We start from the raw sequence: 25775 nt of genomic DNA on the forward strand, positions 1-25775 counted from the left end.
GACTGCAGGCATCATACCACTTCACATTCAAGGAAACTGAGTCACCAGAGGGTCCCATGATTGGCCCTAAGTCACAGGTCTCGGGATAAGTGACAAAGCTGAGGCTTGAATCCCATGTTCTTTTGTTAGGTCAGTGAATACACGTCTGTCCTCCTTACAATGCTCTTCTTGTAATGTCCTCCTTATAATAATCCATTGAAATGCATGCGATGGAATCCTGATACAATGATTTTGGTGGGTATACGTCAGGGTCAAAGATAAAGAACGTTCAAACATAAAATATCACTAAGGAGTTTCCTGTACTGAGCTCAGTGAATATTTTAGGTCAAAAAGAATTCCAAAGAAAGTAGTAAGATGGCAAGACAACTCACAAGTCTCTATAAAGAAGCCACTATCTCAAAATCATATAAAATAGCTAATTTGTATATTTTAACCAAGGGTGGCCACAAGAAGATAAATCCCTAGATAATTTTTAAATAATCAAACTCCTGAATTAGAATGGAATCAGAATGAAGAACAACTAATATAACTCTGTTTACACAAAGATACTAGTAATCAAAATATATGAATGGTTACTCAGACTTTTAAAGCTTTTCAAGTACTTAAAAAAATAAAGTTCAAAATACTAGATATTGCATTATACCGTTTTTCAGGTTAAGAGCAAGTATTTGAAATTGTCATGTTTTGCAATTACTTACAGTGACAATGCCAGTATCTGTTTTGGAGTCGTCTTCTAAAAAAAAAAAAAAGTTCACTTAGAAAATCGGTTCGAAAATTTCTTGTGTGTGAACTGAAAACACACCAAGTACCTACTCATTTTTAACGTTGTTTCTACAGGGTATTTGCGAGGTCTTCCTCTTTTCCTTTTAATAATTATTGGCTGATCTTCCTAAGGGGGAAATAAAAAACAACAACAGCAATAAGAAAAAAATTTTATCCTTTATTATACAAAGTTTTCTCAAAAATCAGATTTAGAGTTCCTGTCTAAGAGAGCTCAAATCCTAGCTTTGTCACTTTAAAAATATGTGATGTAGGGCTTAGTGTTTTATTTACTGATCTCACCATTGTTTCTTCAACCTGATAAATATCACTAACTGTCATAAATTAATGGAGCCGTGAGGATTTTGAGACAATGAAGTAATCAAAGTGTAACCTTTTACTTCTGTAGTAAGTATGTATGTCCATTTAAATTGGGATTTGGCCCAAGTTAGTTGTGACCAAATGATACCCTTATAAAAAATAAAGGGGTCCACTGAATATATCATACAGACAGAAGTGAGAACAATAACAAATGATTTAACAATGGCCAAACCTGGCAATGGTTATCTAGACCTGGCTAGTGCACAGGCTGTGTCTCTTGATTTATGGTGCTCAGTCTCAAGCCACTGCAATTCTCTGCTCCACAGGCTCCCTGAAAATCTATGGGCTTACAGCGGGCAGGGCTGGGATGCTCTGTCTGTGCATGCAGCCTCCAGGAATCCATGACCTTGCCTCATGAACTAGGTCCCCTCGAGTATTCCCTGCATGCCTTCTGCACACCCTGCTGCTGTTCCTGTTTCATCCTGGCTGGACTCCATGGCTCAGACAGCCTCCTATTTGCTGCCATGTGCCTGGCCTGGCAGCTCAGCTTTGCCAGGCCAGGAACCTGACATTGCCGCTGATGTAGAGCACTAAGCTGATCCTATCTGGCTATGACATAAGTGGGTCTCATACAAATGTTTTGAAGAAACAAAGATGAAGAGAACAAAATTAATCAAAATGACACTGATAAAATGCACTGTATGAAATGGTGTTCCATTGCACTAAAAAAACCGCAGCTTCTTCAAAGTACTTAAGAAAAACTCAAGATAACAGTATTTAATGAATTTAATTTGGTTAGTGCTTAAATAATTGTGAACAAATAAATACGAAAAGCACATCTCACCTCCTGAGATTTTATGGTGTCATCATCGTTCTGCTCTGGCTTTTCACCAGTAGTTTCACTGCTGCTATATTCATCTGTAGAAAAGGAAGAACTTTGTTCACTGCTAGTGACCATGGTCAGCCTTCCCCACCTTTACCCAGGTGACCTACACAGCTGCAGCCACACATAACCACACACTCCATTTTCATGTTTCTATCATCAAAATTAACAAGCCTGAGTTTGGGTGACTAGTAAACAGCACACTTTGGGTATAGCAGGATCCAAATTAAAAATGATTCCCTAGCCCTATTAATCTTAAGCATGAGGCACTTTATTACACAGGAAAAGTAAATGAGCAAAATAGATGTTTCGGTTGAGAGATATGCTGGCTGCTTTGAAGGCTCAGTCAACTTACCCAAGCAGATATTTTACTCACCTTTTTCTTCCATGACCCTTGAGGTAGTGCTATTTGTCTCAGAACTGGTTTTAGGTAACTCTTCCAAATCTCTGGAGTTCTCTTCCTATAGAGAAGTTGAAAAAGACTAGAACCTTCTTCAAACTGAAGCCTTCGTCCATTCATCCTCTCCACACAAGTTTGCCTTTCTATTTCAAAAAAACTTCCTAGCTCTTTTTAAGGATAGTTTTTGGAAAATGTTTTTGAAGTGTAACTATTATTGCTGCTAGTGAGACTATAAAAAAAATAAACACTCTGAGAACAGAAAAGCATGAGATAAGGTTCAAGTATAAAATATCAAGGCCATTTTCTTTCCTGCAAAATAGAAATTGTTCCTCTCCTTCCTCTACTTGGATTTTGTCTTTTTAAGACAAACTCCAAAGGAAGAATGGGCAGATATTGGCAACAGATATTTATCTTTGTGGAGTGATGGAGGGGAGAGATGTGGGGAAGCAATAATTTGGGAGGTGCCAAAGGGAATTTCTGGGTATCCAGATGGGCTGACTTGGAGCAGTGATCTTTCAGCAATTAAATTATCCCCCCATAGTGGCAAGAAACTTCTCAGCATGAAATGCCAAAATGTTTCAACTATAATACTAATATAGTATATAAACAAAAATACATAAAGTAGAATAAGATCAAGATGAAATAGGAAACTAAAGCTTTAATTTTACTTTAATGGCCCATTATAAAAAATTGTAAATCCTCATTTCTATTAATGTTAATTTTACTTATTTTTTAATAGAAATATATTCTTGTGGTTCAAAATTTAAAGGGGTCTATAATGAAATGCCCTCACCCCCGATTTCCCTACTTGGATGCATTCAATGTCATTGGGTTTTGATATAGCCTTTCAGGGACTGGAAGGGGATGGATATAAAAGCAATTCCACATTTCACACAGTCTACTGAAACAGTGGAATTTCTGGCCCACTTCATGTCACATATGATTAGATCTTCATTCTTTTTTACCTAACAATGAGGATGACACAGAGCTTCTGCTACTTCCTAGTAAAAGAAGTGTCAGCTCAGCCATTTCTCTTATGATTAGATCTTCATTCTTTTTTACCTAACAATGAGGATGACACAGAGCTTCTGCTACTTCCTAGTAAAAGAAGTGTCAGCTCAGCCATTTCTCTTATTATTTGTTTGTATCTGCAATACAAATATTATCTTTGTCTTATGGGGTTTTTTGTTGTGGTTATTTTTGCCAAAACCTCAAACCAGTGTCGGTATTGGGAGGGTCAATTCAATTAAAACAAGGTAAACAAACTCTGCAAATTCATTTAGTTGAACATCTGTAAACTATTAAGTCATATAATGCTGAAAGTGAACAAACAAGTGAGGGGCTCATTCTCAAGTCCTGTGTTGTGGGACTCCCAGCTACCCTTAAGGTACTTTGACAGTACTACATAACTAGGTCCAAGACATGCAATAATGTGCAAGACTAACAGGTGATGTCAGAGGAGAGCTCACTTTCAGTGATGGCACCAGGGCCAATAATCTATACAGTAAATATTAGTAGAGATTACTTTTTAAGATTTTTAGATAAAAGGCATATATAAATTGTGGTTCTACCATTTCTTCTCACATTCTGATGGCTTGTTGTACATCCAATTTGGGAGGGTGTTGATTTAGAGGATGGAAGGTCAACTCGTTTGGGAAAGCCAAGGAGAAACCTATTTGCTCTGTTATCAACACATCAACACTGAGGCTTCACTGAGACACTCATGCTGCACTGCCATTTTCAGCTCAGGACCTCTTCGAGTGCTCTGTGTGTGTGTGTGTGTGTGTGAGAGAGAGAGAGAGAGTGTGTGAGATGGAGAGAGGCAGCATGTGTGTGTGTGTGGCGGGGAGAGAAAGAGAGAGAGAGAGAGAGAGAGAGTGTGTGTGTGTGTGTGTGTGTGTGTGTGTGTGTGTGTGTGTGTTGGAGGGAGTTTAGGAGCAGGCAGAAGTTTTTGGGGTCTTCTCCCTCATTTCAGCCAGAACATCTACACTTTTATCTGTTTCATATAGTGGGCTGAAGATGTCCTGCACAAAAGTCTTCAAACCATTGGACGAACTGCATTTCTGTTTTTGAACTGGCTCTTTCAGAGCCAACACTTGGTCCTGTAAGCACTTAATCAGATCCTGATGACACGCATGCAACTCACTTTTTATTTCCTGCTTTTATTTTTCCAGTGCCTGGAATTTTTTCACGTATTCAATTTTGGTCTTCTTTTGGTCTTACTATACACATTTTAGAATAATGACTTTATTGATTTTATAAAATGGTACATATTTACTACACAGAAAACTTTAACAGAAATGATGAAATCACTCCCAATTTACTGTCCAAAAATTACTAATATTAAGATGATATTAAATAAATGCTATTGCAGACAGCTTTCCATGTAACATTCTTCCGTAGTAACTGAAAATACTGTCTATAAAACTGCTTAATGAAAATAAATTGATTTTAAATTTAACATTAAAAAATCACGAAATTTAAGAGAAAATAAAATGATACCCCTTCAATCTGCTTTTCTTCAAATTTAGAAGTATTGTCTCAGGATTTTTGATTTTGGACAGGGCAGGGTGAGGGATAGTTTAAGAGCCTGTTTCTTCCTTTGGTCACAACCAACTAAAATTCAGGACAATATGCCACTTTCCCTCTTAGGTTATTAAACCTTTTCCTACTTTTTATTTAGTTCTTCGGTTACTGGGGAAAAAAAGAGACCAAAGTCTGGTTTTAGAGAACTGGAAGTCAGCTCAAATATTTTCATAACTGGACTTAAACACTTTTGGAATAAGGCGTCTAATAATTTATAAAAATATAAATTAGGGAAAGAGAGAGGAAAAGATGGAACTAGTTTAGACAGATAATGAGAAATTTTAGAGTACTGAGTCTCAGAAATGGAAGAACACCCAAGAAGAGGTATCTAGTAGGGAATGAAAAAATCTGGGCCTACAACAAGAGACGGCAGAACACAAATACAAATTTGTGAGGAGGTTCTGTGAGTCATAAGATGAAAATAAAACCATAGGAAAAAAGGCAATGGGTGAGGCCAATCCTTAGAGTACCCAGATTTTAGAGGCAGGAGGTGATATGATTTGGCTGTGACCCCACTCAAATCTCATTTTGAGTTATAGGTCCCATAATCCCCACTTGTAGTGGGAAGGATGCAGTGGGAGGTAATTGAATCGGAGGGCAGGTTTGTCCTGTGCTGTTCTCCTGACAGTGAATAAGTCTCCTGAGATCTAATGCTTTTATAAAGAGGAGTTCCCCTGCACATGCCCTCTTGCCTGTTGTCATGTTAAGACGTGACTTTGCTCCTCCTTTGCCTTCCACCATGATTGTGAGGCCTCCCCAGCCATGTGGAACCGTGAGTCAATTAAACCTCTTTCCTTTATAAATTACCCAGTCTCAGGTACGTCTTTATTAGCAGCATGAGAACAGACTAATACAGGAGGTAAGCTAGAGAGCAGAGTACTAATAATAACTGTATTTCAATATTTTGGTGCAAGTATATCTGTGATAAAGCACATTATACTTTTGGAAGAAAGCATTTAGAAACCTCAAGAAATCAATACTACTACTGAACAAAAACCTAAGCAATGTTATATCTAAATTGTAATAATTAACACGATCTTGCAGTTTAAGAATTATAAAGTGCAACATTTGATTTCTGAGAGGAGATTAAAAAATAGACACCTTTTATAATAAAGTGATTATTATTAGAGACATATAAAGAGGGATAGTAAAATGAAAAAAATATTATAATAAGTATTTACAATGCTGTAATTAGGCCTCCCTACCCCCACCCAAAACTTAAAACTAATATGTGGAAAAAATACCTTTGTGTCATGTGGCTCCGTTTCAGGACACTGCCTTTGTGCTGTTTCTATTCTGGAATCCAGGACATCTGGATTATCATCTGTAAATCAGTTTAGACAGAATCACAAAGGAACAAAAGCTAAATGAAAAATGAAATGCATAGTTCTATTTTAAGACTGTTTGAGCCTTCTTTCTTAGGCCTGTGATACAGAGAAGCCAAAAGTTACTCTATATTTATAATATCATGTGATTTGAGCACTGAACACTTGCCTTTCGCCCTGGCAAAGTAAAAATAAAACAAAATACAAAAATCCCCATATGTTCACATGACACCAATGAAGTAGTGGGTTCTATGGGAAGGGCTTAGCGTATAGTTTCCAGAGATACTTTAACTTTCTAAATGAGTTACCACCTAAGAGGTATAGCTTAGTAATTGAGACCATGGGCTTTGGAATCAGATTTATGTGGTGAAGATAAAGTCGTAATTTTTCAGAACCTTAATCTCTTTATCTATAAGATGACAACACCACCTAACTTACAGGTTTATTGTAAAGATTAAATGGGAATGTGTATAATGTACCATGGATAGTACCTGAATACATCAGGAACTCATTAAATTGCTACCAAATAATATAAAATATAAATATTTCATTCTTCACTCATTCTTTCTCATGTAGTCATTCAATAAGTATTGAACTTCTCCTTTGTGTCAAGTATTAAAGGTCACTGCACTGTTCAACATGATAGTCACTAACCACTCTGGCTACTGAAATATAAAATAATTAAAAAACAATCAAAAATTCAGTCTTTCATTTCCACTGACCACTTTCAAGTGCTCAATAGTGACATGTGGCTAGTAGCTTCTGTATTAGACAAAATAAATGTACAAGACTTCTATCACTGTAGTTCTACTAGAGGGCACCGTTACAGACCATGAGAAAATCAACAGTATGAAGCACAGAATGGGTGTTAGAGGCACTTTTGGACTAAAGTGCTTCACTAGCTCTGTAGGGCATCTGCTTATGATATAAAATACAGACTGTAGTGGCACCTGGCTGGGCCCCAGGGTGTGGTTCCAGAGACAGCCTGTCTTTGTCTGAGATCCAGCGGTTGGGTCTTCTGCAGGAAACAATCTAGTTTCTAGATTGGGGTCCAGAAAGGACTCCGGAGGTATCAAGCCAGCCTAGAAACAAATTAGCCTCAAGACTTGTGAAGTAGAGAGTTACTATCCTCAAAAATTCTCTATGTTTTTGGCTCACTCTTTTGGATATAAAAATAATGATTTTCAAAGATGTCTAAAACAGAAACATATATATAAATACCTGGTTCATCTTCTGAAGAGAGATAATGCTGCTTTCTTTTTCTTTTAGGCATATGCCTTTCTTCCTCTTCAACCTGGAATTAAGAATGACTATATCAAAGGCCGTAGAATCTTGATTCAAATAAACTGAAACAGGAGCACACTGTACTAGATTCTAACCTTTGGAATAAGTTGATATATAAATTTTTTTTAAATCTAGAACACTTGGCCAGGTGCGGTGGCTCACACCTGTAATCCCAGCACTTTGGGAGGCCCAGGTGGGCGGATCACGAGGTCAGGAGATCAAGACCAACCTGGCTAACACGGTGAAACCCCGTCTCTACTAAAAATACAGAAAAAAATTAGCTGGGCCTGGTGGCGGGTGCCTGTAGTCCCAGCTGCTTGTGAGGCTGAGGCAGGAGAATGGCGTGAACCCCGGAGGCGTAGCTTGCAGTGAGAAGCGTTCACACCACTGCACTCCAGCCCGTGCAACAGGGGGAGACTGTTTCAAAAAAAAAAAAAAAAGAAAAAAAATCTAGAACACTTGATATTTAGATTTGGATTAGACTAATTTTGTAAGCTTTAGTCTCTTTTCTGGGTTTGAATGCAAATTCATACAAAACATGCTGTTTCTAGCTACATACTATATTTCAATAATTCTAAAACGCATTTAAAAAAATTATTTATCATTTCACCATTTCTGAAGTCAAGCTATATATATCTTACAACTGATGGCACATCACAATTAGTATTTTTCTACTGTCTTAGTGGCTTATTAAAAATGGACCTCTTAGGGTTGATGAAAGGTGCATGAAAAACCATTCTGACTGTACAACATGGGCACTTCCAAACAGTCCTGGGAACTGCCAAATTGCCTAAACATTGAAAGGGCATATACAGGTAAAAGTGACATGTGGAACTCTCAGTATACCCATTTAATATTTAATTTATACAAAGAAGTAAAGCCTTTCTAAAGCCCTTCTTTGTGTACAGTGAAAATATTATGTATAAAATATCAAACACTTGAGTTTATTAAAATGCACCTCTTTAGGATCTGCTTCAACACTGTGACCGCTTATGGCTTCTGCGTTGTCTTTTCTACCACTGGATATCTCTGAGTAATAAATACAAAAAAGAAAAAAAAATCTTAAATATTTTTATATTCCAATACTTATTTTAGGTATGTGTTAGAGGGCTGGGAGAAAACTGAGTTAGTAACTTTATTGAGTACCAGTTATATACAGGGCATTGTGGTAGATAGTCACAAATGATTTTTGATGGGATCCTCCACACAACTCTGTCAGTTAAATTCTCTTTTTTCCACTTGTAGATGTGAGGGAATGGGGTTCAAGAAGGTCAGTAACATGTCTGGGGTAACAACACTGGACTTTACACGGAAGACTTCAAGGCCCTTCCCCCCAGTTTGTGTAGCAACACAGTATTAAGAAGCATCACTGAAAATAATGAATCATTGCATCATAATCATCAGGCTAACAAACATTCACCAAACAATACCAAATATGGCAGATGGTGTGGAGTGACAACTGGTACACCACTTGGGGTCAATTTAGCACATGCAGTAAAGTTGAAGAGGTGCCTATAACTGAGCAATTCCATACCCAGAATTACAAGTACACTACATAAGCACTGGGAAAGGTATGAGAACATACACAGTAGCATTCTTTGTAATTGGGAAAAGTTTCAAAATACCTACATGTGCAAAATAATGTACAAATGAAGCAAAAAATACTAACTGTGGTATATTCAAAAGCAATTAAAATAATTAGAGTTAATACAAATCAACAGAACAAAATCTTAGAACGCTGCTGAATGAGCAAATAAGGTGGGGAGGGTTTATGTAACGTGAGACCACCTATTTACCTAAAGCAGGCAACATAGGTTACATATTGTTTATGGACCTATATATAATTAATGCAGAATAGTGGTTCCTTTTGGAGTGGGATTAAAAGGAAAGAGACTGGGATTGGGAAGGGGTAAATGGGGATTCCACCATAACTGTTAACATTTTTTAAAAGGTATGTGAAGTAAATATACTAAATTGTAAGATAGGGTAAAACTAGGTTGGGGGCACATAGGTGTTTATTACTGCTTTACTTTTGTTTGAAATATGGTATATGTTATAAAAATAACTGTCTAAGTAAATAAGCCTCTCTCCCCACTCCTATAATAGGAAATTAACAAAATTAGTAGGCATCAAGAAAATTCTATGTTCTGTTTGAGAAGGGAATTATCTGTTCAGAGTTGGCAGCCTGCACGGGTTGTGTGGCCACCAGACCTCACCCCTGGGAGAAGACCCACATAAATGTGACATCCTTGATATGCTACCATCCTAAACTGCCTGTCAGAAGTTAACACATTTCACAGTTGGGTACTTGCAATCCACAGGGGGCTATTCATTTTGTATTTATGTTGGATTGAGTCAACTGGGAGATTAATGGCGAAGTTCTAGTAGCTATTTAAAGCAAGACATCACTTTTAAGCTGTATGGCTTGGAATAAGTCACCTGGCCTAAGACTCGTTCTCCTCAACTATACTCCTGATGCTGTTAACTATCACTTTACTGAATTTTTATGAATTAAATGAGAGAAAGTATGTAAAATAATTAACACAAGGCCTGGTATACAGACCACACTCAATAAATGTTAACTATAATATTAAAACTATAACTATGAAATTCATTAACTTACCTCCTTTGTTATAAGATTCGCTATGAATTTCTTCATTTGTTCTGAAGCCTGAATTTTCAACCTAAATATACAATATAAAAGATATTTATGGATAGTCTCACAAAAATTTAAAGGCAAAAAGAAAGAAGAGAGAAGGTAATTTACATAACCTGGCTATTTGTACAAATGCCAAAAGGAATTGGGGTACATATTCTTTTTAATTTCACCCAGAAGCTCAAAAGCATGCAGCATCTTCTTTTTGAGAAAGTTTCAGTTTAACAAATTATTGTGCTTATTCTGCCTGTCCTTAAAGCAGCCAATGGCAAAAGAGTAAGAATAAATAAGAGAAAAATTTTCTGAATTCCATAAATTTCCCTTCCCATCCAAATCCTGCATGATTTTCTTTTTTCTTTATTTAAAAACTCTATAGGATTCTGTAATAAGATTTCCTATTTGGCAAATCTTATCAATTCTACTGTTTTTCTTTTTTTAAACTGAGGGGAAAGGCTCAGAATATCCTGTAATATCCTAATTCCTAGCTACAGACTTTTGCACAAATTTGGAAAGGACATTTATGCTCGACTGGGGAAAAGACAGCTGCTGGTGGACTCAAGGGACTGAGGTAGGATGGAGAACATGCCAGCTGGCTCGGTAAGCTCCAACCCCATTTAAAGTCTGTTTAACTTTTAAAGTGTATTTTATTAAAAAAAAATTTTTTTTTTTTAAATAAAAAATTATGCTATGTTGCCCAGGCTGGACCCAAACTCCTGGGCTCAAATGATCCTCCCACCTCAACTTCCTCAGTAGCTGGGACTATAGGCCATGCCACTGTGCCCAGCCATAATCTTTTTAACTCTTGGATGGCAAACTTGAACCACACCAAGTGGTGCTTTTCTCTTTCTTCTTATTCAGCATATGGTGTACGAGTTTCTAGCTACAAAACGGGTGCTTGATGAGGAAGTACTCTGATCCCGTGGTTCACTGATAGTACCCCAATTCCTCTAGGAGCATTGGAAAGAATGCAGTTGTCTGCACATTTGGAAACATTTTATAAAATGTTCACTCCTGGTACAATACAAGGTTCCTTATAAATACATTAAGACAGAAAGACCAAAAACAAGACTCTTTCAAGAATGAACGGGATTATGAGAGCCACATCTGGGAAAAAATACGTACACATAGCAGTTACAGGTTAGTATCTTGAGAAAAGCTTTCTAAAAACATAAAGTGAAATTTAATTCTCAAACTAAAATCTATTTTGTCTATAGCACCAGGATGATTTAAGACATCAAAATCTAATTTTCAATCCCGTTATAATAATAAACAATAGAAAGTTCAAGGTTCTTTGTCAGTGGGTATAGGTGAACATGGAAAAGAGCTAGTGAAAGCTGCTGTCAGGATGCTGAACTCAAATGAAGAGTACACTACCAAATGCCTCCTGGCTACTACAGAAATACACAGGCAACCCCTTCAGATGGCTCCTCCTCAATAGCTCTCCAAAAAAATAAAATTAAAAAACCCAATAACCACAAAAATCAAAACCATTACAGTGACTTACATTTAGTGATTCATTCACCAACAAAAGCTCCCTCTGGAGTTCAGCTGTTCAAAAATAAAAATGAGATGTAAAGAAACTGAATATTGTTTCTGAAATGCAGAGAAACAAATTTGAAGATTTTTAGGATAGGGAACCTATCCTATGTCACCAAGTGGCTTAGCTGCTTTCATAAATTATAAAAATCTGACCAGTTATTTCCCACAATCAATCCATGTTGTACTACCAGAATATACTACCAGAAAAAGACAACATAAATTAATGTTGCCTGCATTTTTTATAATAACGGCAGTGGTATATTACATCACTATGGTGATTTAACTATGTTGGTGATCTGAAGCTTAGAAAAAAAGTAAAAGACCTTAATGTAGCTGTTAAGCTGCAGTATAATACTGGTTCATTTAAAATAATAGCGTCAAATGAAAAGTTAGATCCTATCCCCTCCAACAGCAATGGTCTGTTTATATTCTTTGGAAACGTGAAGTACAAAGTCTACTGTTTCTACTCAACAATGACAGAACACACATTTTTCTTTTAAACAACTTCCTTTTACGTAAGTAGATCTCTTACTGAACTGTACCTAAACACAGTAAAGTTATCTGAAATATAACTGTGGGAACAACGGACTTCAGAATCCAAAAATGTTAGCTTCTTGACAATTAACAAATGAGACGTTAATTATTTGTAGTATAAAACACCCATGCACATTTTAATTAATGTATTTTTCCAAGTTTTGAATAGATTAGTCATCTTCAGGGTTTTAACATGTCAGTATAAATGACTTACCAAGTCTTGGTGTGGTCTTCCAGGGCTGGCTGACACTTCTTACGAGTCTTCTGAGACCCTTTCAGATGGTTTTGTGTAAGAAGGTCCTCAACTGCTCCCATTCCCCAAACCTCCCCAGATAGTCATGGGTGAGGATTTATATGCACTATTCACTTAATCTGAATCATTCCACATCTACTGCCCTTCTCTTTGCCTTGTACACCTAATGCATACCTACTCATTATTCAATATTTAGCCTCAAATGAGTAACAAGTACTTATAAAAATTCAAAACATATACAGGTTGAGCATCCCAAATTCAAAAATGAGAAATCTGAAATGCTCCAAAATCTGAAATTCTCTGAGTGCCAACATGACTCTCAAAGGAAAGGCTCACTGGAACTTTGACTTTGAATTTTTAGATACGGGATGCTCAATGAGGTATAATGCACATATTCCCAAACCCTAAGAAATCTGAAATTCGAAATACTTCTGACCCCAAGCCTTTTGTATTAGGGATACTTAACCTGTATATTCTTTGACCCTCCCTCCCCCAAACCAATTTTATGAAAATACTTGGTAAAACACATGTAGTGATATGCATTATGAAAGTTCGTTGCAGCCCTGTAACAGTAGAAACCCTGAGGCCATTAAAAGACCTAAAATTGGTATTAGGGATGATTATTTAGCTATTAAAACAAAGAAAGCGGATCTGTATATGCTAATAAAGTAATGATGGGTGCCTGCAATACATGGTCGAGTGAAAAAAAATTCTATAACAATATAAATATAATTTTATTGTACTGAAGGTGGTTACTCATAGGGAGTGGGAAACTTTTTATGCATTTCTGAATATTTTACTTTCTATAATTAAAGGAGATGGGGTGGGGGAAGAGACTGATTGAGCCAACACAAGTCTTCCCTGAGGCCCTACCTCAGGGAAGCTGACTCCCACAGTCAAGTACGTATCTTTATTATAGTACCTTACTTATTTGCACGTTGATTTCAGTGAATGACTTATTTCCATCAGTCATTTCCATGTTGATTTCCCTAGTACTCACAGGTAGCAGACTTGATGTTTGTCAGAGAAATAATTTAAAGAGCCAATCCAACTACAGTAGACATTACAGTTGCCCTCCTGGCACCTTTCCCAAGAGCCCAGACTGTGGTCTGGAATACCATGTGGATCCAGGAACACAGCACCTGACTTAAGTCAACTAGTAAGCTACATTCCTCTGGTCACAGTAATTCGTTTAGGGTGGACACATGTACTTATGCTAAATCAGAATAAGTCTCAGGTTTTTGGCCAGGAATGGTAAGCCAAAGCTAAAAGTAGAGGCTATGAATGAGAAAGCAATGACCCTTATTCAGGGGATGAGGAAGAAGACATAAAATGGAGTTTCTACTAGATGTGTCTTTGGAGCTATCTGCATCCTCTTGGATTACGCTTTACCTGAATTTTTCAGTTTTGTGAGCTAATAAAGTCCCTTTAAGCAAATGCCTATAGAGTTTTTTGTTATAAGTATTTACAACAAAAATCACCCTGACTGTTTACTCCACCTGACTTGCATGGACATTTTAACATTGTGGAAAAAAATTGAGGACTAGCTTAAATTTGGTCACATACTCTATAGTTCCTAGTACTTAGAAAAAAATATTGTGGGAAACAGAAGAAAATACACAATCATGTTTGCAATACAAATTAGAAATAATTCCTCACTGTCACAGTTCTTCTCATTTCCATTTCCTTAAGCCAGTATGGTCCAGCCTGTCCGGGGAATTCCTGAGACTTTCCATCAAGGAATCCACAAGGGCCAAACTAACATTATTTGTCTTACAGACTCATGAGTGCTCAATGGAATTTTCCAGAGGCTAAGATGTACCCATAATTATCTGAAAAGGCTACTAAAACCCAACCATTGGCCGAGCGCAGTGGCTTTCAGTGGCTCATGCATGTAATCTCAGCACTTTGGGAGGCCAAGGCGGGCGGATCACGAGGTCAGGAGATCGAGACCATCCTGGCCAATATGGTGAAACCCCATCTCTACTAAAAATACAAAAATTAGCTGGGCATGGTGGTGTGTGCCTGTAATCCCAGCTACTCAGGAGGCTGAGGCAGGAGAATAGCTTGAACCAGGGAGTCAGAGGTTGCAGTGAGCCGAGATCCCGCCACTGTACTCCAACCTGGCAAACAGAGTGAGACTCCATCTCAAACAAAACAAAACAAAATAAAACAAAACAAAAAACAAAAACCCAACCGTCTATCTGTAATGTTGGATTTTCTTCATTTACTTTAACCAAAACAATAAATAGCAACAGGACTGAATGTGAAAACAGATACGAGAAACAGCTGTTTTTTATTAAGCCAGACTTAAAGGGATTTGCAAAAATGCAAAACAATGTCACTTTTATCACTTAACTGGGTTTTTTGGAAAATCTAGCCATTTTTCATGAAAAAAGAGTTGTTAACTTATAGTGAGTTAATTATATTGAATTAATAGTGACTTAATATTTACTTTTCTCAATTTTAATTTCTTATTTGGCAAATGTCAACAGGTATAAGCCATATAACAAAATCTCTTTGGGGTCTTCGGTAATTATTCAGTAATTTTTGGTCCTTGAGACCAAAACGTTTAAGAGCTCCTGCCTTTATCCTTTCTGATATTGAGGCTCTCCCTTAAAATCTGTAGTCCACAGTGAAGAATGTTGCACAGAGAGACTGAGATGAGGTTATATAAGCTGAGAGCAGTATCTGTGCAGCCACTGGGGCAAAAGCCTGAGCAAGAGACAAGAGCAAATGGTGTAAAGTGGGCCCTTATCCTCAGACTAGCCTTTTGGAAGTAAGCTGCAATAGCATCTGGGGACAGGCAGGGGTATGGAGAAACATTTCTGGGATAGAGCAAGGGTTTGCTCCAAAACAACTTTCGTTTTGCATTATTATTTGGGAGTAATCAGATTTAAACAATTACCCTACATAATGTTGATTGACATTTCATGAGGAAAAGTGTATGTTAAAAATAAAATAGTAAAGAATTCTCCCTAATTTATTTTAAAAAGTGAGAGGCAAGTTAATAGAGCCTGTATGTTACTATGCATCAGCTACTGATTTTTAGAAAGGTAAAACCACATGCAAGGCAAAAACAAAAACAATGTGAACAACCATTCTAAAGAGCTCACCTATTCCACTTGGCTTTCCCCCACACAGACTTTCTGGTGGTGCCAGAATTTCACGATTTTTCTCTTCCTCTGAAGGCACATAAGCCTAAAAAATCCAAAGCACCATAAAAATAAGTTAACCGGGGTTTTTACAAGAAGACTAACCTCAAGTGAATTAAACAAAAAAAACCCAGCATCCTGAAACAATATAAAAGCCTATTTTCAAGAGTACACAAAACTTAAAAATAAATACATCAACCTTTAAAAACAAAGCCAAGTAAAAAATCAATTTAATCTCGTATTTCATCCATCAATGGGTATTCTATTGCTTTAAAGGTAAAACCCCAACTCAGCACACCACACAAGACTCTTCCTGATGGGCTCCCACTCCCTTCCAGGCTTAAGTCTCACCACAGCTCACCGTGAACCACTGCAGCGCCTGAGACACACCACGTGCCCTCCTGTCTCTGAGTCTAGAACACAACATTCTCTTTGCTTGGAAGGCTCTTTTCTTTCTTTTCTGGGAAATTTCCACTCTACTTTCAAAATTCTATTCCAGTGTCCTCCTTGCAAGCCCTCCTGTCTACCTGCCTATTGCTACTATTGGGCAAGTTGTGTTTCCTCTGTAGTGTTCATAACCCCCATGTTCACTGCTGTTTTGTCACATATACTTGGATGGTGCCTTCAGATCAGGCTAGAAAGAGGATATGGAGACTAAATTGTGTAAAGCACCAAAGCCATGCTTAAAAAAAAAAAAGCAGATTTTATTCTAAGCATGATGGGAAGCCACCACAAATTTTAAGCAGAGCAATGACAGGGCCTAAGTTATGTTTCTAATGACTACCTGCAGGACTGTGTGAATCACACTGGAGGAGGGCTGGAGTGAAATAAGCCTAATGGAGAGGCTACTGAAGTAGTGGCTTAGCCTAGGGTGATGACTGTAGAAACAGAAATAGATGGACTCATGTTATATTTTGGAAATGGAACCTGTAAGAAATGGCGATAGATTAAATGTGGGATGACGGAGAAACTGAGGGTGACTCTTGTGTTTCTGGCTTGAGTAAATGGAACTGATGATAGCACTATTTACTAAGATTACTGAGGTTCTTAGCTTTCCCCCCACAGGATATGGCAATAACAACACTAAATATCATAAGTACAATGAGAACAGGACCTATATACCACATAAGTATATATATGTGTATATGTGATGAAACAGTATTTAATCACTTACAGTTCAGCACAGCTGAATTATAAGCCATACCTCCATTTTCAAGTTGGCTTTCAGTTTCAATCCTCCCAAAACATTCAATGGAGACTCTTCATTGCCTAATAAAATTCAAGCCATTTAGTACAGTTTAAGAATTTGCTTGCAAAATACATCCGGGGTCAAAAAGTAATGGAATGTGGTTATCTGACATGCTGTTGCACCTTCCTTTTCTGGTTTATTTTGCTGTCAGTAGAAAATGATCAAAAGGAATATGTTGTATAAAAGAATCTGGATGAAAGGCAGGGATTATTTGCTCATTTTGGGTGAGTGAAAATCTTATTTGCACAGTAAGATAACTGCCCAGAAAGAATGACAAAAGTATTATCTGTGGAGACATCTTCATTTCCAAGTATTTTTCTGCAGTGATCTCCATCAAGTTTGTCCTTAAAAATATTCTGAGTCACTAAGGTCTATTCTCAGTAAAGGTGATTTATTAACAGATTCACTTTACTTGCTTCACACTGAACACAGAAAAATTGAACACAAAGTTAAACTGTGAGGTAGACAAAAAGAAAAAATTTTCTCAGGTGGAGAGATTCAGTTCTACTCTGGTCTTGCCTCTTATATCCTTCTGTAGATTGTGTAGAAGCTTCTGTGGAAACCCTTCTATTTTCACTTCTTCAGGAAAAAAGGAGGAATGAGTAATTGTAGCAATGATTGAGTCATAAAAACTTCTGGAGCATTCAATTTACTCCAGGTTAAATTCAACAGAAACTTGTAAAGTTACTTGTTTCAACCCTTGGAGCATTTCTTAAAGTCTCCTAAGTCTCTATAATGAACAAGACTAAATCTATTAGCCTCAGCTTCCTGAGACTGGGTTAGATGATGGCTAAGGTCTATTTCAGTTAAAAGTCCAGGATGCTACAATTTATATAGCCAGAGTGGAAAAGAATTCCTCTGTCCCTTCAAGTCCAGCCCATGAGGACCCTTTTGTTCCTACAGCATCCTGTGCTTAATCCCAGTCTATGCAATTGTCATGCTTTAAAATGTCACTGTCCACTTTTCTCCAATCTGGACTGGTATAAAGTATCTGAAGTTGGACGGTATAAGGCATGACTGAGATAATATCTTTGAAAGTTATTAACTATTTCTAAAAGACCAGCACTGTCCAAAATCTGTCAGCAGGGAAAAATGTTTCTTTTCACTTTCAAATATATTCTATCTTTGAAAGTTATTAACTATTTCTAAAAGACCAGCACTGTCCAAAATCTGTCAGCAGGGAAAAATGTTTCTTTTCACTTTCAAATATATTCTAAACTAGAAACTCATTTCACCTGAAAAATAAGCTCAGTTAAAAATAACATGCTCCTTTGATTCAAAGGAACTAACAGACTGAACAAACAAATACTGCAAACCTATGATCAGATGAGGGTTGGAATCGTGTTTGCCTTTGTATTATCATCCCATCTTATTATCCCCATTTTATACAACAAGAAATGGAGGCTCAGAAACTGATTTTTCCTCTAAAAGTCACCCGAGGACCATGAATGCTATTTAAATTTTCTGACCCTATTTCCTCATTTGTAAAATGAGGGTGGTAAAAAAAAAAATATATTGCTTTCATTGGGTTGTGGTAGGGTATTCTTCTTTTTGATTGACAAAAAACCTGTAGGTCAAAAAGGTTTAGTAAGTTGCAGCAGTCATGTAAATAACATGTGGACTTCCCATGCCTCAGTCTCCTGCTTTTTCTCTCCCCACACATGAGAAATGGGCCAAAGGCTTTAAACTTTTAAACACAAGTAGCTTTTAGAGAAGTTTGACCTTCAAGTTTGATGAGAGTTATTTTGCAACATTATGATATGAGAAAAAAATTTATAGATATTTTATCTTTCTGGAACCAAAACCATCTTTTGGAAGACTGTCCTAAATGCACTCTGTTGTACAATCATCCTTGTAAATGTTAAAATTTGCAATTAGGTACAGATTCTCACCTATGTCACACACATTTTCTTCAGAAGACACAGTAACCATTATGTCTCCTTCCTCAGGGAATGATTTCCTTGTGCTGTTATCATCTCCTGTTTTCTCAGCAGATGCTTGATCAGTCCATTTGCCACTATAATCATTCTTTATAGTCAAGTCCTGCTCACATTTAGGAGCCAACAGAGCTACACTGTAAGTAGCTGGAGGGATCATTGTGTGGGAAGGAGCAATTTTTGATTCTTGGCCAGTAATACATTTGGTGGTACTGGTTTTCAAGTTGTCTTCAGACGCCTGCTGCTCAGCAGGAAGAAAGGAATGCTCAGCCACGGTCCCTAGAACAGGTGGCACGTCATCAGCTTTTATAGCACCGGTGTTTACTGCTGCCAAATAGCGAATACTGACAGAGGGATCCTTAGCCGTCTGCCCAGACGTCTGTTCTGGTCCTCTCAGGTGGGCAGGTGAGTTAGCATTCCCCTCTAAGCCCCTTCCTGCTGAATAACTTGCTGTGCTACTGCCCCCTGCTGTCCCTGTCTCTGGGCTCTTATCTTCTTTCTGAAGGGAGTTCAACAATACATTCTTCTCTTCTGCATTTATGAGGTGTAAAGTGCTCTCTTTCTGTCCTCTTCCTGCAAATGGTCCTATTTCGGGGCACTCCTTGCCATGCTTCTCTTCTTTTTCCGCACAAACAGCACTTGGATGGCCTTGCCCTGCAGAGGGCTTGTGGACTGATGGCCCGTTGTGCCCCTCCTCGTTGCTCACTGCCAACACGGGACCCGGTTCTTTGCCTCCCCTGACTGGCCCAGGACACCGACAGTTATTCCTAGCAATTAGGCTGGGCATGGGGACCTTGTGCTTGCTCACTTCTGTGGCTGACAGGTCACCGTTCCCTTCTGGGTTGTCTGCAGTCAGCTGATTCTCTTCATGTCTGTCAATGCTGGCGGAAATTGGCATACATTCTGCTGTGCTGGTGGAGATGATGGCGGCATCGCTCAAGTCTTCCACTCTTGTGATGGTGAGCCGATCTTCATCCTGGAGGACAGCACCAATCATGACTGCTTCACACCCTTCAGAGGTGCTTGTGGAAATCATGGCGGTGTCACCCATCTCTTCCGCTGGTGTGACTGAGGGGTCGCCTTCCTCTTGAGGGACAGCACTGGACACTGGGCCCTCACAGTCTTCCACCGAGCTCGTAGAGATGATGCCACTCCCGTCTTTTTCTTCCACGACTGTGCCAGCTCGCTCATTTTCACTTTCAACAACTACACCGGAAACAGAAGCCTCACATTCTTCTGCTATGCTAGTGGAAATGAGAGCACATTCATCCTTCTCCTCCTTGCTGGTTGAGGCAAGAGGACTTTCAGCTTCTGGGGGCGCACTGGGCATAGGCCCCTCAAAGTCGGCGGTGCTTATCAAGACTGGACCTGTAGCCCTTTCTTCCACTGCTGCAGCAACCGGCTGAAGACTTTCAGCACACTTGATGGTTGCTGCACTGGAGATAGGCACTTCGAATTCTTCCCCTATGCTTGTGGAAATCATGGCACACTCATCTTTCTCTTCACTTCTGCTGGCAGTGAGTTGGCTGTCATCTCCTGAGACTGCACTGGGCATGGGGGCCTCAAATTCTTCTGTGGTTACTCTGGTACCTTCCATATTTTCTTCAGTTCTCAGAGCATCTGAGTGACCTCCTTCCACATCTGTAATTGCGCTTACCTGAGGGGTGTAATCATTTGTGGTACTGGTGGAAATAATCAAAACTTTGCCTTGATTTTTACCCCCTGCTAAGCTATTCTGGTTGGTAATATCACCACTGGCTGTAGTTGCCATGAGACCCTCACACTCTTCATTTTCTACAGAGGTGATGATGTCCTCATCTTCTTTTTCACTTGGTGATGTGTGAGCAACTTCACATTCTGGGACTTCACCAGATACAAGAACATCGTAACTACCCCCGACCAGGCCAGTGGAAATAGTGGTATCTTCAACTTTTTCGAGCTGACTGTCACTTTGATCAGATGCAGCACTAGTCATAGGACCCTCACAACCTCCTGGAACTGGAGTCACTTCATCCTTTCCTGAGACTGCACTGGTCACACTGCTTTCTACAATCCCTTTTGCACTGGAGCAGATATCTGTGTCTTTACTTCCTTTCTCTGTGCCACTCATGCTGTCAACATTATTTTCATTTGCATTCATGATGGCAGCTCCAGCCTCAGCTTCCACATGCTCTACCACAGTACCAATCTGACTGTCCCCTTCTGCACTTTCACATATCAAGACCCCTTCACTTTCTTCTCCTAACCCTGTACAAGTTGAAGCATGCCCAATTTCATTTCCTCTTCCAGTACTAGTCACAACATCCTCCCCTTCCTCGTCTTCCTCTTTTGCGCCTGTGCTAGTCACAATGCCTTCATCATCACAAGGACCAGCAGCAACTAATGGTACATTAGTGCCTTCTTTGGCTACTGTGCTGTCCATCGCACTCTCTCCATTTTCTTCCGATTCAGAACTTATAGCAAAGCCTTCGCTGCTATCTTCTGAACCTGTGCAACTTGCTGGCCCCTCTCCATCTTCTGTTATCCCCGTGCTGGTGACTGCACTCTCACCTTCTGTACCATCATTCACAGAACCATCTCCTTCTTGGCTGGCACTTGTTCCTGGTGGTGCATCATTATCTCCCAGGACAACACCTGCACCTGTAACCATGCGTTCCTCCCGGGGCCCTGCTCCAGTTACTGAGCAGATCACAAAGTTATCACTTCTGCCTTCTGCTCCTGTACATGTCACAGTGCCCTCTGTTTCTTTTTTGGGACCCATTCTCATCATATTTCCCTGGGAGCCATCCACCTCTTCACTGCTTATAGATCCTGCTCTTATCTCTGTTCCAGCACTTGTAACTGCTCCATCACTTTCAACTTCACTAATAAAAGTAATAGTTCCTTCAACTATTTCTGAGTCTCTACTTAAAGAACCATCACATTTTTCTTCAGAGCCTGCACTGGTTACGGCATCATCCTTTTCCTCTGTCACAATGCTATTTACATTGGCTTCGATTTTAACTGCATGCATAGCCAGTAGGTCTGCTGCTGTGTCCTCAGATTCAGCCACAGCACACTCCCCACTTTCCCCTTCCTTAGTGCTTGTGAGGAAGGTTTCACTTTCAGCAAATCCCTCTGTGACAACAGCCCCACCTTCTTCAGCTGCAGCAAAAACAGTGCATTCACTGGCTTCTGCACCAACATGAAGAGGATTATTTCTGGAATGTGTTCCTATTATGAGGCCTTCATCTGCCTCAATGCTGGTGCAAGGCAAAGCCACCTCACTTTCTCTTGTTTCTGAAGAAGTGGTTGTGGCAGGCCCAGCCTTCACTGGACTTAAGGTGACATCTTTGTCCTTCCCTTCAGTACTAGTGGCAACAGAAGTCTTTTCTGCTCTCCCAGGCCCAGTTGCCACATCCTCAGTTTGTCCGTTCCTTTGGTGTAAAACAGAGGGTGCAGAGCCACTTCCAGCACTGGTGTCTACCTCACTGTTTTCATTCCTTCTTTCAACATCAATTGATATGTCTTTTACTTTACCTGGGCCTCTTTTATGCTTAAGTTTGACAGTTTCAGCATATTTTTCTGTATTCAGGCCTACAACATGATCAACAGCAATGCCATCCTTCTTGCCATTCTCTACTGTTGCTTTAATTGTCTGCTTTAAATTGGGCTCTGCATTTAAGTCATTTTCTTTCTTGGCCATGTCCACTAAGCCACCTTCTTTGGTAATATTCTCATTTTCCACAATCACGCCCATTAACTTACTTCCAAGAGGCATGATTACCTTTCCTTGTTTACCATCCAATAAAGTAGCCTGGTGACCTTCTGGAATGTGTCTTTTGCTAGTGATGCTTGCTTTTGCTGGTGTATCTACTGTGAAACCTTCACCACCTTCTTTGCTGTCACTTGTCTTAAGGCCTTCTGATTCCCTAACAGTCAGACTTTGGTTAGGGAGAGCAGAGTGATCCGCAGGGGAGGTGCTGGCTGTGCTACCTTCCAAAACAGTTCTTTTGTCAAACAGAGGAATTACATCTGGATCATACGATTCCCTCAGAGGCACAACAGTCACTGAACTTAAGGATGGTGAGGAGTCTAAATTTGTGGAATGTTCAAGAGCGGCATCTCCTTGAGCAACATGTTCTTCAGCAGCTGTGTTTTTCAAATTCTTCTGTACCCTATCATTTTCTGATGGGGCACTCAGTAACATTCTATGAACAGTTTCAGAATCTATATTCACTTCAGTAGTTCCTCTATGAATGGGTTCTTTCTCCCCAGGGTTCATTTTGGACACAGCACTTTGGATATGCATTTTCTTGGTCAAGGTGCTTCTATGATCGGCATGCTTTTCAGAATTACTATTAACTCCTGTTCCGCGGCCTGGCTTATAAGCTGGAGCTGTTGCTTTTGAATCTGCTGTGCAAGTTCTCAATTCATCCTTTTGAACAGTGGCAGAAGTTTTTTGTTTCATATTTTCAGAGTCAATGTCTTGCTGAGAATTATTATTGCGGTTGTCTTGGGTTTTAGATACTTCAAACACATTTTCAACACCTGGCTCAGAATCAATTTCCATTGGCTCTTGTTCAGGGATCAATGTCATATCACCACTCTTTTTTGGTCTCTGAAGGGAGGAACCGCTGGGAGTGCTCAAAGTGTTTGCTGCTAATTTTTCTTCTCCTTTGGCCATTTCTTGTGACAAGCTTCCCCTCCGATTTTCACACAACCTTCTACTTAATTTCTTTTCCATGAGTGAACTATTACCTCTGGCCTTTTCATGACTACTGTCAACTTCTTTACCATCCTTGTCATCTGATTTATTTTCGTCCTTCTTTTTTATGTCTTTACTACTATGCTTTAAGCTTCTGCTTTTGTGGCCATCTGACAACTTTCTCTCAAGCCTGGTGGAAGTGGAGTCTTTATCACTCTTATATTTCTCCTTTGCTAATGGTAACTTGGCTCTATGACTAGAATCCTTCTGTGTACTATGTGCTGAAGAAGAAGCAGTCTCTAATACAGGTTCAACACCAGTTTCTTCAAAAGGTTTGTCTTCAACTTTAGACTTACGCTGTTTTTCTGAGTCATTTTCTTCTGTGTTCTTCTCCTTGTCTGGTTTTGGAGTGGTTGCCTGTTTTGTGGCACCTTCTTGTAATTCTGTTTCTACAACTTTTACCTGTTTGCCTTGAGTTTTTGATTTAGACTTCAACACAAGTTTCTCTTCTAACAAGCTCTTTGTTCGTCGTTTCTCCTTGTGAACAACCTCTTCTGGTTTCAAATTACTATCCATGTTAGTGGAGTCCATATCACACTTATCTTCCGAATAACTTTCACTTCTTCTCTGTAATGTGATACCATGTTGCTTGGAACCCAGAGAATCTTTCTGAATTTTAGAATCACTTGACCTTCTTGATTTGTGCTCTGCCTTAGTTTTTTCAGCTGACAAGCGTCTCTCTTTTTTGTTGTTTTCTTTACGAACATTCTCATCTGTTTTTATAATATATTCAGAAACTGGCTTTCCATCTTTGCCTAATACTGATAATTTCCTTTCATTCCTATGTTTACTTTTTCGTTCGGTTTTATCATCTGAAGAAAGCTTTGTTTGTTGACTTTGCTTTTGAATATTTTCCTCTACTTTTAAACCTTTCTCAGAAGAGTGAAGCTCAGTCTCATCACCTGTTTTATGCATACAATCACCTTTATATTTATGTTTCACAGACAATTTGTCTTCTGATGGAGTTTTCTCTTTTTCAGGCTTCTCCTTGGAGGATTTCACCTCTTTCTTAAGTAGGCTTTTCAAATGTGGTGTTTCAGAATCATCTTTCTTTAGATGCTTTTCGTTTTTAAGTGTGCTTTTCTGTTTCTGGGGCTCTTCGGTGCAAATTTCTGAGCGTTCTACTTGCCTTTTTACATCTCTTGTGTCAGTCTCTTCCTGTACCCCCTCCATGATAACAGGGGTAGACGTCCGTCTTTTATGTTCTCTTTCTATTTTGGATTCATTTTTGTTTTCGTCAACTACATGCAAAGACTCTGAAAGTCTCCGGGCAGGTTTACTTGGTTCACTTTTTGCATGAACATGCTTCAGCTCCTTTGAAGAAGAAATTTTTTCCTTTTCACAATGCTGAAAGAAAACAAAGGTTAAAATATGAGAAATACCAAAATCAATTTTTAGATTAAAACATAACATTTGCGTGGATTTAATATGTTGAGTGCTGTCACATATGTAACATCTCACTTAATTCTTACAAACAGCCTGTGTAGGTGTCAAAAACTCACCTGATTTTAAAAAATAGGTATTATTAACTTGATTTTAAGAAGCTAAATTCTTCAAAGAACTAACAGGAGTTTGCAACAACCATATTTTACAATAAAAAAACTAATTCTAAACAATATGAACAATTTTATGAGATTATTTCTCATAGAGATTTATCACAAAATAAAGTTAAATACTTAAAAATATGCCATTAAAACATCAGGAAATTGTAGCTCAGCATGATTCTATAACTTGACACTCAGACCACAAGTAGGTGTGTTAGAAATGAGTTTAGATTATTTCATTCCGAGTCTAGTACTCCTTCCAGTATATCACAGGCACTGATTTGTCTATGAATTCTTCAATTCTGAATCACTAGAGCTCACTAATGCCCAGTACTCAATAATAAATATGAGCTGAATAAATGACAGTCAAATGTCCTTTTCAGTCAAAAACATAATACATGAAGGATATTTAAAATTGAAATATACTGAAATATAGATTTCCTATATTTTAATTTAAAAAGCTGAATTATGTATGGAAACCTCATGAATTTAGGCTACTTGTACAACATTCTACACATGAAGCTTCAAATGTACACAATAACGCATAGTAACCATATCATATATAACATATGTATATGTTTATGTATTCAAAAAAAGATACGG

At 38.6% G+C, this 25775-nt stretch overlaps 1 protein-coding gene across 4 annotated transcripts in view; it reads right to left on the reverse strand.

The window, feature by feature from the left end:
• Positions 1-25775, reverse strand: part of BOD1L1 (biorientation of chromosomes in cell division 1 like 1) — a 59188-nt gene that overhangs the window by 11629 nt on the left and 21784 nt on the right. For 2 of the 4 annotated variants that reach the window (XM_055111202.2, XM_034958306.3), the window contains exons 10-21: positions 18837-24975; positions 16900-16964; positions 15657-15741; positions 11719-11762; positions 10182-10242; positions 8517-8587; positions 7496-7568; positions 6194-6273; positions 2340-2424; positions 1925-1998; positions 814-889; positions 699-730 (exon numbers count right to left, since the gene is read on the reverse strand). In XM_055111202.2, coding sequence (XP_054967177.2) covers positions 699-730; positions 814-889; positions 1925-1998; positions 2340-2424; positions 6194-6273; positions 7496-7568; positions 8517-8587; positions 10182-10242; positions 11719-11762; positions 15657-15741; positions 16900-16964; positions 18837-24975 — 6885 coding nt within the window. Of the gene's footprint in view, positions 1-698; positions 734-813; positions 890-1924; positions 1999-2339; positions 2425-6193; positions 6274-7495; positions 7569-8516; positions 8588-10181; positions 10243-11718; positions 11763-15656; positions 15742-16899; positions 16965-18836; positions 24976-25775 lie in introns of all 4 variants that reach the window. The other 2 variants (XM_014344615.5, XM_014344613.4) reach the window with 1 other exon arrangement.

The sequence above is a fragment of the Pan paniscus genome, chromosome 3, assembly GCF_029289425.2.
Source record: "Pan paniscus chromosome 3, NHGRI_mPanPan1-v2.0_pri, whole genome shotgun sequence".
NCBI lineage: Eukaryota > Metazoa > Chordata > Mammalia > Primates > Hominidae > Pan > Pan paniscus.